The sequence below is a fragment of the Chamaea fasciata genome, unplaced genomic scaffold (genome assembly GCF_029207755.1).
Source record: "Chamaea fasciata isolate MVZ Bird 193981 ecotype frontalis unplaced genomic scaffold, bChaFas1.0.hap1 SCAF_2, whole genome shotgun sequence".
In the NCBI taxonomy this organism is placed as follows: domain Eukaryota; kingdom Metazoa; phylum Chordata; class Aves; order Passeriformes; family Sylviidae; genus Chamaea; species Chamaea fasciata.
In genome coordinates this window covers 113,993,281-114,008,723 of record NW_027094087.1, presented here as the reverse complement: position 1 = coordinate 114,008,723, position 15,443 = coordinate 113,993,281, and the positions used below count along the sequence as shown (strand labels likewise).

At 41.2% G+C, this 15,443-nt stretch overlaps 1 protein-coding gene across 5 annotated transcripts in view; it reads right to left on the bottom strand.

The window, feature by feature from the left end:
* ERG (ETS transcription factor ERG) overlaps positions 1-15,443 on the bottom strand; it is a 143,050-nt gene that overhangs the window by 56,977 nt on the left and 70,630 nt on the right. The window contains exon 1 of one of the 5 annotated variants that reach the window (XM_066177157.1): positions 6,517-7,363. The exons of the other annotated variants lie outside the window; for them this stretch is intronic. Within the exon in view, the coding sequence (XP_066033254.1) occupies positions 6,517-6,534 (18 nt within the window). The 5' untranslated portion in view covers positions 6,535-7,363. Of the gene's footprint in view, positions 1-6,516; positions 7,364-15,443 lie in introns of those variants that run through there. 5 annotated transcript variants of the gene reach the window in all.

Genomic DNA, 15,443 nt, shown 5'->3' with positions numbered 1-15,443 from the left:
AGCACTGTGGATTGCAAACAACAGCCATGAATCTCCCATGACCTCCAGAACATGCTTTGAGCTATTTGTTGGAGAAGTCCACCTCAACTGCTACTGAAATGTGTTTTTTACTTGGAGAAATGAAGAAAGGATTCAGGCTACAAGGAGTTTGAGGCAGGATGCTTGTTTTTCATCCGGCAGAATGACAGTGGATTTTGAGGCATCCTGAATCCCAGTATTATAAAATGCAGGGGGACTTTTCCTTTCACTGCAGAGAAAAATGCTGATATTTCATAGTCCAGGATAACAGCATTGGTTTGAAATTTATTACAGCAACAGCTGCATCATACCAGGGCTTGAGTGTTTAAATAGTATCAGGTAGAGCATTACCTTTATATGAAACAAGAAGGGCTTAGAGCTTTTCAGTGAATTAGATATTAACAGATAGGAAGTTCCTATTGAAAGCATTTCCTGTATTGGTAGTCCCTGATTTTGGCAGCTTATCTGGGTAGGAAATGAACGCAGGAAGTATCTGTCTACAGACCCTTTATCATCAAGGTAATTGCTGTGGCAGCATTTTGCTGTTTATCAAGGTAATAAACAGAGAGTCTAAAAAAAGATGTTTTTCAGCTCTGAAGAATGAGGCTTTAAAAAAAAAACCCCCTCCTGCAGTTATGCAAAGCCTTCCACGTAGAATTAACGTGCTGCTCCTTCTGTAGTGAGTGATTTGTCAAACAAAGCATTTCCAGTCTCTTGGGGTCTTTTTTTTTTCCTCACTTGTGGTGCCGTGTCTCTGTCTGCGACTCTCTCATCCCCGTTAAATCAAGCAGGTAGCTTTAAAAAGCCCTGCCACTTCCCGAAATTTAGGGATCCACCCCTTCCTGCAGGTATTTGCATAAAGCCAGTCCCTGTCATCTGTTGGCAGCACACACCTTTGACTAAGCAAGTCAGCTCCTCTCGCAGGGTGACAAGGTCACGCCAGCCTGGTGACACCACTTCCCACCCACGGCTGGAGATGCACACTGCAAACAAACAGCCCTGCAAGGGGAACACATCACATCCTAGGCACTCCTTCCACCCAGTATTCCCAAAAGACCATTTCCCTTGTCCACCCTGAGTCCCTCAGCCCAGCCCTTAAAAAAAAAAATTCACTTGTTACTCACCATTCTTTTTTAAGTTTTAATGGTCAGTGACATTCTTATGACAAATAATTGCCAATTCGTTCATTTTGAGACAAATTTTATAATGATAATTACCAGAAGAGGTAATCGCTGGTTCATCCACAGCAGTTATTTAAAACCATCATGAATTTTATTTATTAACCACTAATATCCCTTTCCTGAAAGAAATGGCCAATCTTTCTCTGTGCAGAGTAAAAAATTGGTAACCCAGAACCTTTCAGGGAGAAAGGTAACCTCTGCAAGCCACATCTCACCACATTTCCTAAAACTTCTCCCTCTGTTCATCATTATAAATTATTTACAGGATTATACAGTCCTTCTAAGGGAGCAGGAATAAATTGAGGGACACAGCATTCTCCAGCCTCAGGCAGGCTTGGTTTAAACAACATTTAAAACAACCCCTCCAACCACAAAGACACATCCATTCTTTAAGGAAAGGAGTGATGCCTTTTTCACGTAAGTGCTTCAAAGTTTTCCCACCTTTGCTGATGTTTTCAATGCAAAAATGTCTTCTGTAATACACAAATATATATCTAATATATATATATATATATATATATATATATTTATATTTATATATATATATAAAATATACACATGTGTATCAAGGACAGCAGGGTGGCCGTATAATTATCTATCCAAAGAAATGAATTTTTCAAAGATGGATCTGATAAAAATCACATTGCAGTCAATTAATTAGTTACCCTGACAAGATCTGGCACTGTGATATTTTCTACTGTATCACCCTTATTTTGCTACAATTCCTAATTCTACTGATAAAAATGAAATTTTATTTTTTCCCCTTTTTTTTCAGATTTTTCAAGTAATTCTCTTGGCTTGATTTAGAAACTTGCATTATAAAGGCTACTTCTTCCTGAGTAAACAGCATTATATAGTTTTATTGAATTATAAAGTGTCACTCAGAAAATAAATATCCTTTTTTGGCATTCATATTTTTCAAAACAGCTTCTGTGTTTATCTTTCAGCAAGTCATTCTCCAAGAGCACTTGTTTCTTTGAACATTATTTCTGAAAGGCCTTTTGTAACACGGGGAACTTGCTGAAAAACATTTTGTTAAGGGATAATGTAGTTCTTGTTCAGGAAAAACAAACAAACCAACAAACTCAGACAGTCAAACATATGCATTTTCCAGCTGTTGTTCCTTGCCTGGGGACTTAATTCTAGAAAGCAAAATCCTTATATTTCACTTCATTTTGGCGTATGAAGACACAAACCAAATTGAGTTAAATGACTGCTGATTAAAAGCAAAAGAAAACAACACAAAAATCCCCCCCAAAACAACCTCTGCTCATTTCTGCCTTGAAATTGCACATTTGTATTGGAGTCAGAAATACTGCTTTACCTGGAAATAATTATAGCTCTGGTTCTACTGCCTTTATTGGGACAAAACCTTCCTGGAATTGCTGGGAAGTTTGGATTAAGGAGTGGAGGATCAGGGTAAGTGCTTTAAGGCTCTGTGTCTGTTGTTGCCTCTGGTTCACCAGAGCACTCAGGTTGTGTGCTCAGCTTTAAATCTGCAACACCACCAAAGCCAACAGAAGCATTTACAGGCTGAAAGTTAAATATGCCATTGGATCAGCTGCTAAATGAGGGGAAAAAAAATTTTAAAAAAGATAATAATCTTTATAATTGTTCTAATGCAAGGAACAAAAGTACAAATTACTGTGTCAGCTCTACTGGATTCAGTGCAGATGCAATCCTCTAAACAAAGCCTTAAACATTTCCATATGCCAAGAACAGATTTATTTCTTAACTGTCTCCAGCTTTCAGAAGCATTTGAGTGACTACTTGGAGTTTCTAAAAGAACGTGAGAGAAAAGTAATGCTATAGAGACCAGCACAGAATAAGATTCCTCAAAAAAAAATTAATCTTGCCCCCTATATTCTGCTTTAATCAGTGCATCCACACCCTCAAGCCTCAAAAAACCACAAAGATTCTCCTGTCCTTTATCAAATACACAGACTTTTTTTTCCCTGAATTCATAGATTCCACATGAACATCACTTCAGAAAATAATAATGAAGAGTGGATGTGAGCATATTTAGGTGTAAGTTAAAGGAAATATCCACAAGAATGACCAATAAATCATTATAAAGTCAATTTACTGAAGCGTTTTTCTAAGAATAAGCATAATGGCACTGGCAGGCAAAGAGAGAAACAGAGCAAGGCTTGAACATGGCAAGGAATTAGAATTCGAGTTGTACTTTTCTATTTAACGTTCTTTCCTCCACTATGGGATGGATAATGGGAAAAAAACCACCAAAATGACCTCCAGGATAACTATTTTTACTTCACCTCAAGGTAACAATTAAATAATTTTTGCTCCATTCTACTGAAAAAAAAAAAAAGAAGCCAAAACACAAACAAGAGACTGATGCCTAATTCAGACATGTTCTAAAATTGTATTTACAGTAATGTGACTAATAAATATAAATAATTGCATTTATTTGATAATATTCAGCTTCAGTGCTGTGCTACCGCAGAGCTGTCAGACACTACCTGAGCCAGAGGGAAACCCGTCAGTGCTAAAACCTTCACGCTAAGGAGACTTCTTCCACTTGAAAAGCCACATTTTTACCCTTCAAAATGTCACAAAACATAACAGAGGGTCCAGCTGAGTGTGCACCAGGTGTCGGGATGTGAAATACCAACCCAAAATCCTGGCTGGGGCGGCACCTTCTTGCACCACTTTCCTCTCCACAGCTTCTAGTGCTGACCTCTCCCCATCCAAGGGAGAGATCCCTGGCCTGGGCAAGGATGATCCAGTGAGGAAATCAGGATTAATATTATTTATCCATGGCAGAGCCTGGGAAAAAGGTGCTGCTGCCTCGTCATCTTCCTCTTCAGGAGAAACCTCCCAGCACGGCGCTTTTCCCTTCCCAGGGAAAAAGGAACAGGGGGCAGCAGAAGGAGGGGATGGGGTGAGGAGAGAGTGATCCCCTGGGGAAACCATACTCAGGACATCAAAGCCAGCACCCCAAACCTCACAGCAGGGCTTGTCTTCCCAGAGCCCTGCAGGCTGGTGAGGGGGAAAGGATGAATCAGACACCCTGACTGGAAATTCAAAATTCACCTCTGCACGGGTGGAGGTTCCGAGAAGCCTCTGCCCGGTTATGAACAAACACAGAACCATTCACATCCCAATTCTGAAATGTAATGACTCCACAGCTTCCCTAAAGAGTACACTGGATTCCCTGAGATCCCAGATAAGGCTCTCCACCTTCCTCAAGCAAACTGGGATAACTGGGCTACCCGCAGCCAGCAGACAACACAAGCCATTAGATTAAATATATATATTATTAAATATGTACAAATATTTATAACTGTTTAGCAAAAGCTAAACAAACACCTGCCTGGCCTTCAAACGGAATTTCTTTACTTCAGAAACCCTCCAGTTGAAAGACTTCTTTATCCACGCCCTATTTAAGAAGAGGAATTGAAAAATCTTTGGACTGTCTCATGTTGGAGCACATTTCCTGCACCTCGAGTGCAAAGCACCTGTCATTTCTTTTCAGTCATTTCACATTTTGCACTTGCATAAATAAAATTCTTGCTACAGCATGCAAGGCCTTCCCAGAACCCTGGGCAGCAAAATCCTTAACATTTTGGGTTGCCTGAGACCTCCTGCAAGACTCACATTCCAGATGAGGACAGAGAATGGGACATTTTTCCATTTTGCTGAGTACACTACATTATCAGGCTATGTAAAACAGTTCTCTAAGTGTAAGGTGGAGGTCAAATAATAACAATTAGGCATCATTTAATAATCTCCCATCCTATTAAAATTCAGTCAATATGAAACATAAAGGAAATAAATAATAGGAGTCACCAAAAATGGAAACGGCATCCGACCTCGTGGGTGCCATTATTTTTGAAAATAAATTTTGTATCAATATTCTGATTAATAGAAGCAAACCCATCATTAAAACCTCAGCACACAGCCCTCCTTTTAGCCAAAACCCGACTCCCTGAAACTCGAGCTTTTCATTAAGTGCCTATCTTGCCCTGTGTGCTCTGAAATGCACGGCAAAACCAAAGGGAACTAAGTTTCAGGAGCTACTTGGCATTTAACAGCTGCTGGCCAGCAATGCAGAGGAAGAGTCAGATCTATGTCTCTACTGATAGCCCCATGAAAACATCGGTGATTACAAAAACAAAAGGTTCATTAGAATTTTTAATCATGCTGCCCTCGGGGCAGGACTGTCAGATTCCCAAAACCGTAACAAAACGCATCAAATGATCTCTAAAAGGTAAACACTGGAGCAGAATTTACTGAAAAAACCCAACAGCAGCCCTACTTATCCAACAGCCGGGCTATTCGAGATCCCTCGTTAAATCTCCGACATAATTAGAAAAGTACAGAAACAGACAATGCCACGAAGAAAACAAATACCTCAGTCCTGAACCCGATAATACCTTGATCCCAAACCTGATAAAACAACAGCACAGAGTTCTCCCTGTCCGTGCCCTTTATGTAAAATTAGTTTAATTATCACAAAGCATTTAATTACCATTACATTCTGCAATTAATCACAGCTATTGCTCTATTGGTAACTGCTGTCCAGAGAAACAAAACCTAGACAGACAGATTTATTCAACTTTCCAAGTGACACAGCCCAAAAAAATCAGCAAAGCCATTCTTAAACAATAGCGAAAAAACAACCCAAAGCCAACAAACCATGCACCGAGATGAAGTTATGCACCAAGAAGAGATTTTTATTGTCCAAAAAATTAAAACATAAATAAAAGAACAGGCCCGTGAGATCTTCCCGCCACCATTAAAATAACCTTCAGAAAGGTCCCGAGTTTAAGATCAAGAGTTTCTTAGAAAAGCACATAATTAACACCTGCAGGAGACAGAGAAACAAGAGCTGGTGCCTCTCCTTCCCTGCTGGCTAAAATTTGTGTCCCCACCGGCAAGAGAAACATTTCAAAGTATCCAAAAAGTTTAGCGCCCTTAGGAACCCGGTTTTTCCTTCCAGCGCACACCCTCTCCCCTCATGGCAGTCCACAAACACATCCAAGTCGTCCGAGGGATACCTACAAGAAATTTCAGAAGCTCTCACAAAATTGGGCTTCGCCTATGCCATCCACACCACTGAACAGTGAATTTAAAAAACCCAATTTTTTTTCCGAGTTTGAAGTTTTTAAGCCTTGCGGATGGTTGGAGTAGGAAAAAGGAAATTTACTAGGCAGTACAAAGGAAATCTTGTTGTCCTCTATTGTGGCAGTGGGGGTGTTGCCCAATTCTAACTTATCTAGGTTGATAAAGGAAACCAAAGAACACGCCAGTGAGAAAAAAATATCCAACAAAAAACAGGTACCCCCCTCCTTACCTTAATAGTGCTTGCCATAATGTGATCAAGATTATTGATCGCTAATAATTGCTAATAATAATTATTGCTTCGCTCTGACCAGAAAGAAGTTTTGATGAGGTTGTTTAGAGCGGATGAGATTGTGCTAACTCTGGGAAATGAAGTCAGCCAATGGCAGGAAGAGGTTTCTATTGGTCCTGGCCACCGCAGCTCGAAGAAACAGGATATTTGGGAGTGAAGAGATAAGAGTCCTAAAACAATGTTGTTTTTCTTGATGATATGTGACTGATTTTTTTTTTTTTTTTAATTTTTTGGTTTTGTTGTGGGGTTTTGGGGGGTTTTTTTTGGTTTTTTTTAAACAAAAAAGTCAATTGCCCGTGGCCGGCTGGGCAGGTGTGATCTGATGTGCAGTAAGTGTGACAGGCCACTTCGAGGCAGGATGCAGATGTCAGATGAAATGGGCCAAATTCAGCAGTGGTTTGATGCAGGCTGTTCACTGGGGAATTGCTGATCCAGGGCCAAAGCCAGGCTGGGTATAAATGGGTGTAACTCCAAATATGTTAATGAGGTCTGGCCCTGCTTACACCACGTCTATATTTGTCCATGAACCTCATTCCTGCATTCCTGAGCTATTGACACTTCCCAGCCTATCTGATTTAGCACATTTTTCTCCTTAGAGAAGAAGCAAATCGGTTGGGGGCAATAATTTTTTCTTGATGTCTCCTTCTTACTGAGGAGAGGAAGTCACAAAAAGACATAAAACTTCAAAAGCAGATGCCTGAATGCCATAAACAGTCTTAAATCTTCCATGTTCTTCCCTTAATTCACAGCTCTGTCCATGAATGGAAATGAGATGGTTTCACTGGCAGTTCCCTTCCTGGTCAGAGTGTGATGGCAATTTTTTATTCAGTATTATATTTTCATTTGTCCTTTTGGAGCACTTGGCAGTCATGGGGCACCCCAGAATTCCCAGCTGTGCAAACAAAACACTGTCCCTGTCCCAGGCCTTTGTATAACAGACCTGAACTTAAAAAAAAAAAATTACATATATAATAAAAGGCAACGTGCTTCCACAGTGCCAGCCAGGGTATTCCACTCAGGATCCAGTGCTGGCACAACCCTTTCATGCTTAGGAGCTTCACAGTTTTCTCGGTTTTCATAAAAAATACAATTCCTGGTGTCAAGAGATTCTGAGCTTTCAGCCTGAAAAGCTTGAAAATACAACCCCTAAAAATGGAAGGAGAAATTCGAACAAGTTACAGAATTTATTGATTTTTTTTAAAAAAAACAATTTAAAAAAAGCTGGTCCTACTCTAACAGGTTTATAATTTCTCATTGCTCCCTGTGACAACACCCAACCATGGACAGGTGGCCCGGTAGATAATTCCAGCAGTAGTAAGGTCCTGCCCTCTGACCAGGGACTCTGGTACCATAAAAAGAACAAGAAATAGTGAATGGCTCATTGCAGCATTATTTAGTGGAAGCAGATGACTTCACCCTCTCCCAATTCTGCCTTCTCCTGCTCCTTAGGAAAAAAAAAAAAATAAAAGAGGAAATGGGAGTGTTGTTCTGTAGCTGGTGATGACTGCTGGCATTCAACACACAGTTTTTCCAAACAAATGCACAGCAAAACCAAAAGTTCACTTTTCAGTTCACTTTTCCCTTCTGTCCTGACCCAAGAAAGGTGAAATGAATTTTTCCAGAGGTGCACATGGAGTCTCTCACTCATCTGTCCTGCAGGTGCTGCTCCATCTCCCCCAAAGGAGGGCAGAGCAAACGCTCATCCACCCTCTCCTGTTCATGGCAATGGCCCTGCCAGATCCAAGAAATTCTCATTTCCAGGTGTTCCATGGGGATAACAGAGCTGAGAATCTCTGGATGCAACAGAGACAAACAGAATCACTAAGGTAGGAAAAAGCTCCAAGACCATCAAATCCAATTTTTGGGACACAGGATTGCCTCCCTGCACAAGATCAATTCAATTTTAGAGTTCACTTTAAAGAGCTCTGGTTTCTTACACTGTAAAGATGATTTTTCATGGCTTCAGAGCAATCTGGAGTCAGCACTGCTATACAATATTTTATATTCTCCATTAGTTGATTCATATAGAAATCCAGTGTTGAACTGCTGAATGTGCTCTTGCAGTCCACATCCACCAAATTAGAGTGCTCCTGCAGAGTAGGTAGCTTTCCTATTTTCATTATGAACAGTATGAAAAGAAAGCAATTTATAGTAATTGTATTTCATGGGGATGTTGATTTCCTCCCTTTTCATCTCCAAACAATGAGCAGGACAGCCAAAAGATTAGAACCTTTCTCTTGAAATTTCAAAGCATTGTATAATGTTTCAGTTGGGTGACTTCCACTCCAGTTAAGCCCCTGATATTTTGGTTTTTCCTCCAATATATCGAGAGGTTGCAAGTATCAGTTCCAGCTCCCCAGTGGAGAGGATCTAACAAATTCATTCACAAGCAGTTTTTAGTCATGATTCTTCTCTACCCCACCTCCATATACACAAACCTCCTCTTGGTTTACACAGGGATTTTGGAAGCATAAGGAGCACTGCTGAGCTCTATTATTATTATATAAGTTTTACAGAGCCCACAGCCCAGTAAGGATTTTGCCATTTTCAACTGGCACACGTTCTGTGCCAAAGAATCCAGTGAAGTTTATTTGACTTTCAAACTAATACCCACAGGCAGATTTCTGAGTGCTTACGCTGAGGCCGATCCAATTGCAAGCAGAGCTCTGGTATTGTGAGGCAAGGAAAATATTGGGTTATCAAATCACCATCATCCAGTTGCAAAAGAAAAAGAGTACAAACACTTCTACTATTTTTCTCTTTTCTGTTTTTTTTTTAAGGTTTAATAGAAAGAAAAATGTTTTTGTTACGTTAGGCAACTCTGTGTCATTGTCTGAAACAACGCACTGAGAGTTTGAAAAACTTGGTCAACAAGCAGAATAAAACCACGAAAAAAAGTACTAAAAACGCACACAAGTCACCTAATGCTCCCCTCTAATTTCTCTCTGAAGCTTGTGACCCTAATTTGTCCTGGCTCCTTTCAGCGGGAATATTCCCCTAGCTTCAGCCTGCATCTGGAAACTACGGAGCAGCAAAATTCCCCAGCATGTGTTAACACTGAACATGTGCTTAAGTGTCTTGATCAAAGCAGGGAGTTGCACATGCTTTAGAGTTACAGCTGTGCTTAAACTCTTTCCTGAACACCCTTAAACTCTGCTTGAAGTGCTTTCTACCCTTAGGACTCAAGAATTCCCTCTTTAGAGAAGATCTTTCCAAACTGGAGATGAAAGGTCTGATCAATGCTGACCTAAGCCTGCCTAACCAACAGGGCCCTGGACAGACATGAAGATTTGGTTTAATCATGCAAAAAAAAAGTGATCAGACTGAGTCCTGAAGATGAAAATCCAAACAAAAAAAGTAGTTTGGCTTGCTGCATCCTTTCTAGGATGTACTAGAAATATGCTCAGTATGTGTGTACTCACCTAAACACCTAAAATGTGTTTTACACGGGTTCAGGTGAGAGGGACTTGTCATAAAGGCATGGAGTGACAGGACAAAGAGGGATGGCTTCAGACTGAGAGTAGGTTTAGATGGGATATTGGGCAGGAATTGTTCTCTAGGAGGGTGGGGAGGGGCTGGGATGGAATTCCCAGATTTGCTGTGGCTGCCCCTGGATCCCTGTGTGTGTCCAAAGCCAGGTTGGACATTGGGGCTTGGAGCAGCCTGGGAGAGTGGAAGGTGTCCCTGCCCATGGCAGGACATGGCATGGAATTAGAAGACCTTTAAGATCCTTTCCAATCCCAACCACTCCACAATTCTATGAAAAATGAAGGAAAAACATTGCAATATTCCCACTGCAAACAGATCTCTAATCCTTCTTGCTGTCTGGGAGGTAAAGCAAGAACTCTGCTCTGAGCTGACCAAGAGATTAGAGACACACTCTGCTATGGTAATAATGTAACCTCCATCCCTTGATCTGTACAAAAATCTTTGGGTAAACAGTTGGAAAACTGGAGACACATTCACCTTTACGTTGTGTTGGTTTGGGTACCTACAGTACCTGCAGATGTGGGTATTAAAAGAAAAAGACAACAGAGAGAAGAAGTGAGTTTTGTTCCTCTTGCCAGCCTTCCAGGTAAAAAGGAGATTCTCTTTTAGGTAGAACCAGGCTGCAAATTAAAAACAAAAACAAAAACAAAAGCAAAAACAAAAACAAAAACAAAAACAAAACAAAACAAAAAAAACCCACCAAAAAAACCCCGAACAAAACTGGAGCACAATAAAAGAATTTGCACTGCAGTTTTTGGAAGCAGAATTTAGAAGTCCAAGGAAATTACGGCTACTTCATGACACATGAAGACACGTTTGTAAAGGCCTTAACCCTCAGAAAAAATTCAGCATTTTGCTTAAATGCAGCTTCCAACATCAGTTTGGCCATGCCCAGTTTGGTGTGTGAGGGTCAAGTACACTCTTACCAAGCCCTTCAGCTGGACTGCCTCCCTTTAATTCCCAGTTTTCCTCAGGGTTTTATGAAAATACCAAGGAATCTGCTTACAGAGGGGTAGAATCTCCCCTCACCACAAAGAAAAGTCGTATAATCAGGGTTTTATTGGTGAAAAAAAGAAATCAGGTGCTCAGAATTGTGTTCAGGAGTGAACAGAATTCCAGGACGTGCCGGAGGGACTGCAGGATCAGCAGCTAAGGGATGATGGGCTCTGTTCCCCAGACCCCCTGGTCCCCTGACCCTGGGAATGCCTTTGGGGACCTCTTCCTGCCATGCCTGAGTGCCTCTGATGCAGCACCGGGTCTGAGGGCACAGGGCAAACTCCATCCTGGGAAAAACAGGATCCAGCTCTGGGATGGGCTCACATCCACTGAACCCATGGCTGGGAACGTGGAGGTCAGCTCCAGGCTCCAGGGGGAAGGCACTGTGAGTGGAGTTAGGCACTTGAATTCCCCAAAATCCAACCACCAGCAGCCCATAAAGCCACGTAATTAAAATAACTATCACTACCCGATCACGGGGACGACACAAGTTGCATCCCACAAAAGGCACAGTCTCCTCCAGCACTGCTTTCCAAGCTTTTGTGCCTCTCAATTCCCTCCCTGCCAGGCCTTGCAGCACAGAGGAGGAGCAGGGAAGTGTCCCCACGCCTTTCCCTGTTCCCTGCCCTGTGGGCAGCCCTGTGGTCACTAGATGGTGCTCCCTGCCCCTGGAAAGGAGCATCCTCCACACCAGGCAAGGAACAGCTCTTTCCCGAGTCGGTACTGACACCTTTCAGTGAAGAGAAGACTTTAAAAAAGGATTCTTTTTTCCTGCTGCCCTGGCACCCCTCATCACTCTGCACCCTGCACTCAGGGCTGGTTGTCCTTAGTGCATTCCCATTCTTGCTTCCCTTCAGCTGCTCCAAACCATGTGGACCATCAATCCCTGCGTGACTATTCCCCCATCCCCACCTTCCTTCCTTACACAACGAATTCACTCACTGGCAGAACTGAAAATATGAGAGAGAAGCTGATCTGGGGACAGCTTTTCTATTTAGCACTACTTCATGAAATAATAGCAATCAAAAATGGGTTATTTTCCCATGGAAAAATCTTAACAGAAAAGAAAGGCTGGAAGTTCTCAAAGTGAAAATCAAAGTACTTCATTGACCACCTCTTATCTGTGACCCAAGCTACTTAAGATTTTACCAGCCAAAGTATTTTTGGTGGCTACACCACTGTTTGCCCACCTTTCTCTGGAGACCAGCTATGGTCTCTACATAAAACAAACACCACAGAGCTGGGAAATGAAACAAAGCTCTGTTTAGATGACACTGGAATTATTTTCAATAATCAATACATGTCCTTCATAACAGGGAAGTGCTGGCACTCATCTGCAGATAGGGAATTGAATTCCTCGCTGCTGAAGTGGGATTGATTTCATCAGACTTCAAGGATTTTAAATGTAGGTGTGAGAGCTACCCTAGTTCTCCAAGATTCCTGCAATTCCCAACACAACCACCTTCATAATTTTGTTCAATCTCACCTACAACTGCTACTTGAAAAAGATGAGATGAATTTCACCTTTAAAGTATTTCTCTTCTCTTCCCTACTTAGGGAACCTCTACTGTTCCAAATTTTTTGTTAGTTCTGCTTATATGAGATGAATCTCACCTCGATTTTCTTCCTTTCCTCCTTAATTTCCCCTGTTTGAAATATCAACTTTTACCACCAAATGCCAAAGGGGTGCTGTGGGGATGGATTAATTAATTGATAAATCAAAGTGCACTGAAATTTTCAGCTCAAAGTTGCCACTGATACGAAAACCTATTTGGTTTATGTTTGGTGCTAACTTAAAGCAGGTTAAGTGACAATGGTAATGCAGGACACAAAAATTAAAAAAAAAAAAAAAAAAAAAACCAAAGCAAAACACAACACCAAAACAAAATACTTTTAAAAAAGAAACTTCTCTGCAAGGAAGAAAGAAGCAACCTCGAGGGCAAAGGCCAACATTTTTCCTCACTTTCTTCCAAATGTTTTAGGTAATTTTAACTGAATTACACAATGGTTTGAAGTGGTTATTGGACAGTGTCCTTCAAAGTCCTCCCATCCCTGGATTGATGGGCACTGCACACAGCAAATATTTCTGGAATATTGGATTTCTACCCCGTATTAGTCAGGGCTGCTCCAAGATTTTCATCAAGAATGGAACCTATTAAAGTGTCTCTCACACTCTGCTGTTTGGGACTCTCTCGATATTGTACTTCTTTGTTAGTGGCTGTGAACAAGAAACAGATGTGGGATATCTGTGTTTGAAACTCAGTGACCCCGAAAGACCAGGGCTAACCCAGATCATTCTGAAAAACTGAAATCTGCCACTCTTTGAGGACCTTGAGGTCCGTGCCCACACTCAGGGAGAAATCTCTGAGTGGATAAATCCCATCCCCGCTCCAGCAGACACAAACCCTCAGGACTGTGAAATACTTTTATGCTAATTATGAACTCAGGAGCAGTTTAATATTTGGAAGAAAAAAAAAAAAAAAGGATTTCCCATCAATCTTTTTCCTCAGTGTCAATCAGCCTTTTTTTCCCCACTTAGACAGCTGCCCCACACCAAAGGGAAACTCTCTATTTCGCCATAAGATTCAAAATAGTTATTAGAAATTAAGCATTTGGGAAGTGTGATGTCACATCTCCTAGGAATATTCCAAGACCAGGCTGTGTGATCCAAAAAGAATGAAATTCACACATTTCTGTAAGTGTCTGATATTTCTGTCTCTTGCTAAGACCTGCTAATACCATATGCCTTGTGAGGTAAAAAAAAGTTTTAAAAAAAAATCACTGTTAACTAACACTGCTTAGCTACATGGTTTTATAACAGTTACAAAATTAAATTAAAAATACTGATCACATTGGATCCGTAAGTCCTGGTGTCAAATAGCAACTATTCCAAACACACAAGAAATTCCACGTTAAGTCCTACCTGATCTGATTTCTGTATTTTCAAACCTCAGTACGTCTAGAGAAAGACATTTCCAACAGCATATAAGAAAATGAGATTATTATCTTTAAAGTACTACAGTGAAATCAAAGGACTTGGCAAAGATAAACTAAAATATTTTCTCCTGGGGACTACTCATTTACTTTAATGGATAAAAACTGGGCATTTGGAAAAAAAGAATAGTGAATCTAGTTAATTGCCAAGTTAGATTTAACTCAGAGCTTTGACAGACCTGGGCTTTGTCATGATCATCACAACCTTTTTACCCATATCTAAAGCACTTTGTAGGTCACACAGTGTTTTAAAAAATAAATACAGAATAAGAATATAGTATCAAAGAATAAATATATATAAATGAAAATTGAGACAGTGTCCTGCTTCCACCAACATGAATGCCAAAACTGCTTTTGCTTCAATGGGAGTAAAGTTTCAACCCACTGGGAATTCAACAAAATGACACAATATCACAGTTTTCTGCAAACTGGAAATTCTGAGCTTCAGAGGGCTCCAAGTTAATTGTGTTAGAAGGCACAAAAAGTACTGCCCAGTAACAAAAAATGAGCAGAAGTGGAAACAGGGAGGGAACCAATAATTGATAGGATTTAATGCACGATTTAAGGCTGGGGAAAGAATCCCTAAAGCCTTCTCCTACTGTGAGAGGCTTGCCAGACATGTGTGAAAAGCTTGCTACAACATGTGTGTTGAATTACCTTGGTGGCCCGTGACTTTCCCAACTAGCACTCACAATTAGCTGGGATCCAGGAGAACAGGAATTCAGTTCTGTGTGCAGCATGATTCCATGGAATGGGGCACTTATTCTGACAGGATCTGTGGTTTGGCCCTAGAAAATGCCAAACTTTTCACGGCAGTCACCTGTATGGTGTGTCTGCACCTCTGTTTTCAACTCAGAGGTGGATTTTTAAATGATCCTGTCTGGATCTGACTTTGAATCACTTGATTTTACTCACTCCAGAATTAGCCCAGAATTTCTCACACTGCAGGATGGTGACTGGTCTACAGAAGAGACTCCTGGTTAAAACATTTGGATCTAAATTCCTACTGCATTTCCCCAAAAGGAGCAGTGGAAACCTGGACAGGATGTCCTTGAGGAAAGCCTGTCCCAGACTGTCCCTCCAGTCAGATTTGAGGATCTCGACGGAGGGGTGATCCTCTTTTCCCCCATGAAGTTCTAACCAGATTTGTGTCTGTAACCAAATTGTGCATCCCACACAATTCTATTTTAACAACCAAGACATGAGGAAAAGCTGGGAGAATTTGGAATGTTCAGCCTGGACAGGAGAAACTTTGGGCTGAGCTCAGGGTGGCCTTGCAGGCCCTGAAGGAGCCCCAGGAAACCTGGAGAGAGACAATTCCCAAGGCATGGAGGGACAGGACACAGGGAATGGCTTCCCAGTGCCAGAGGGCAGGGCTGGATGGGATC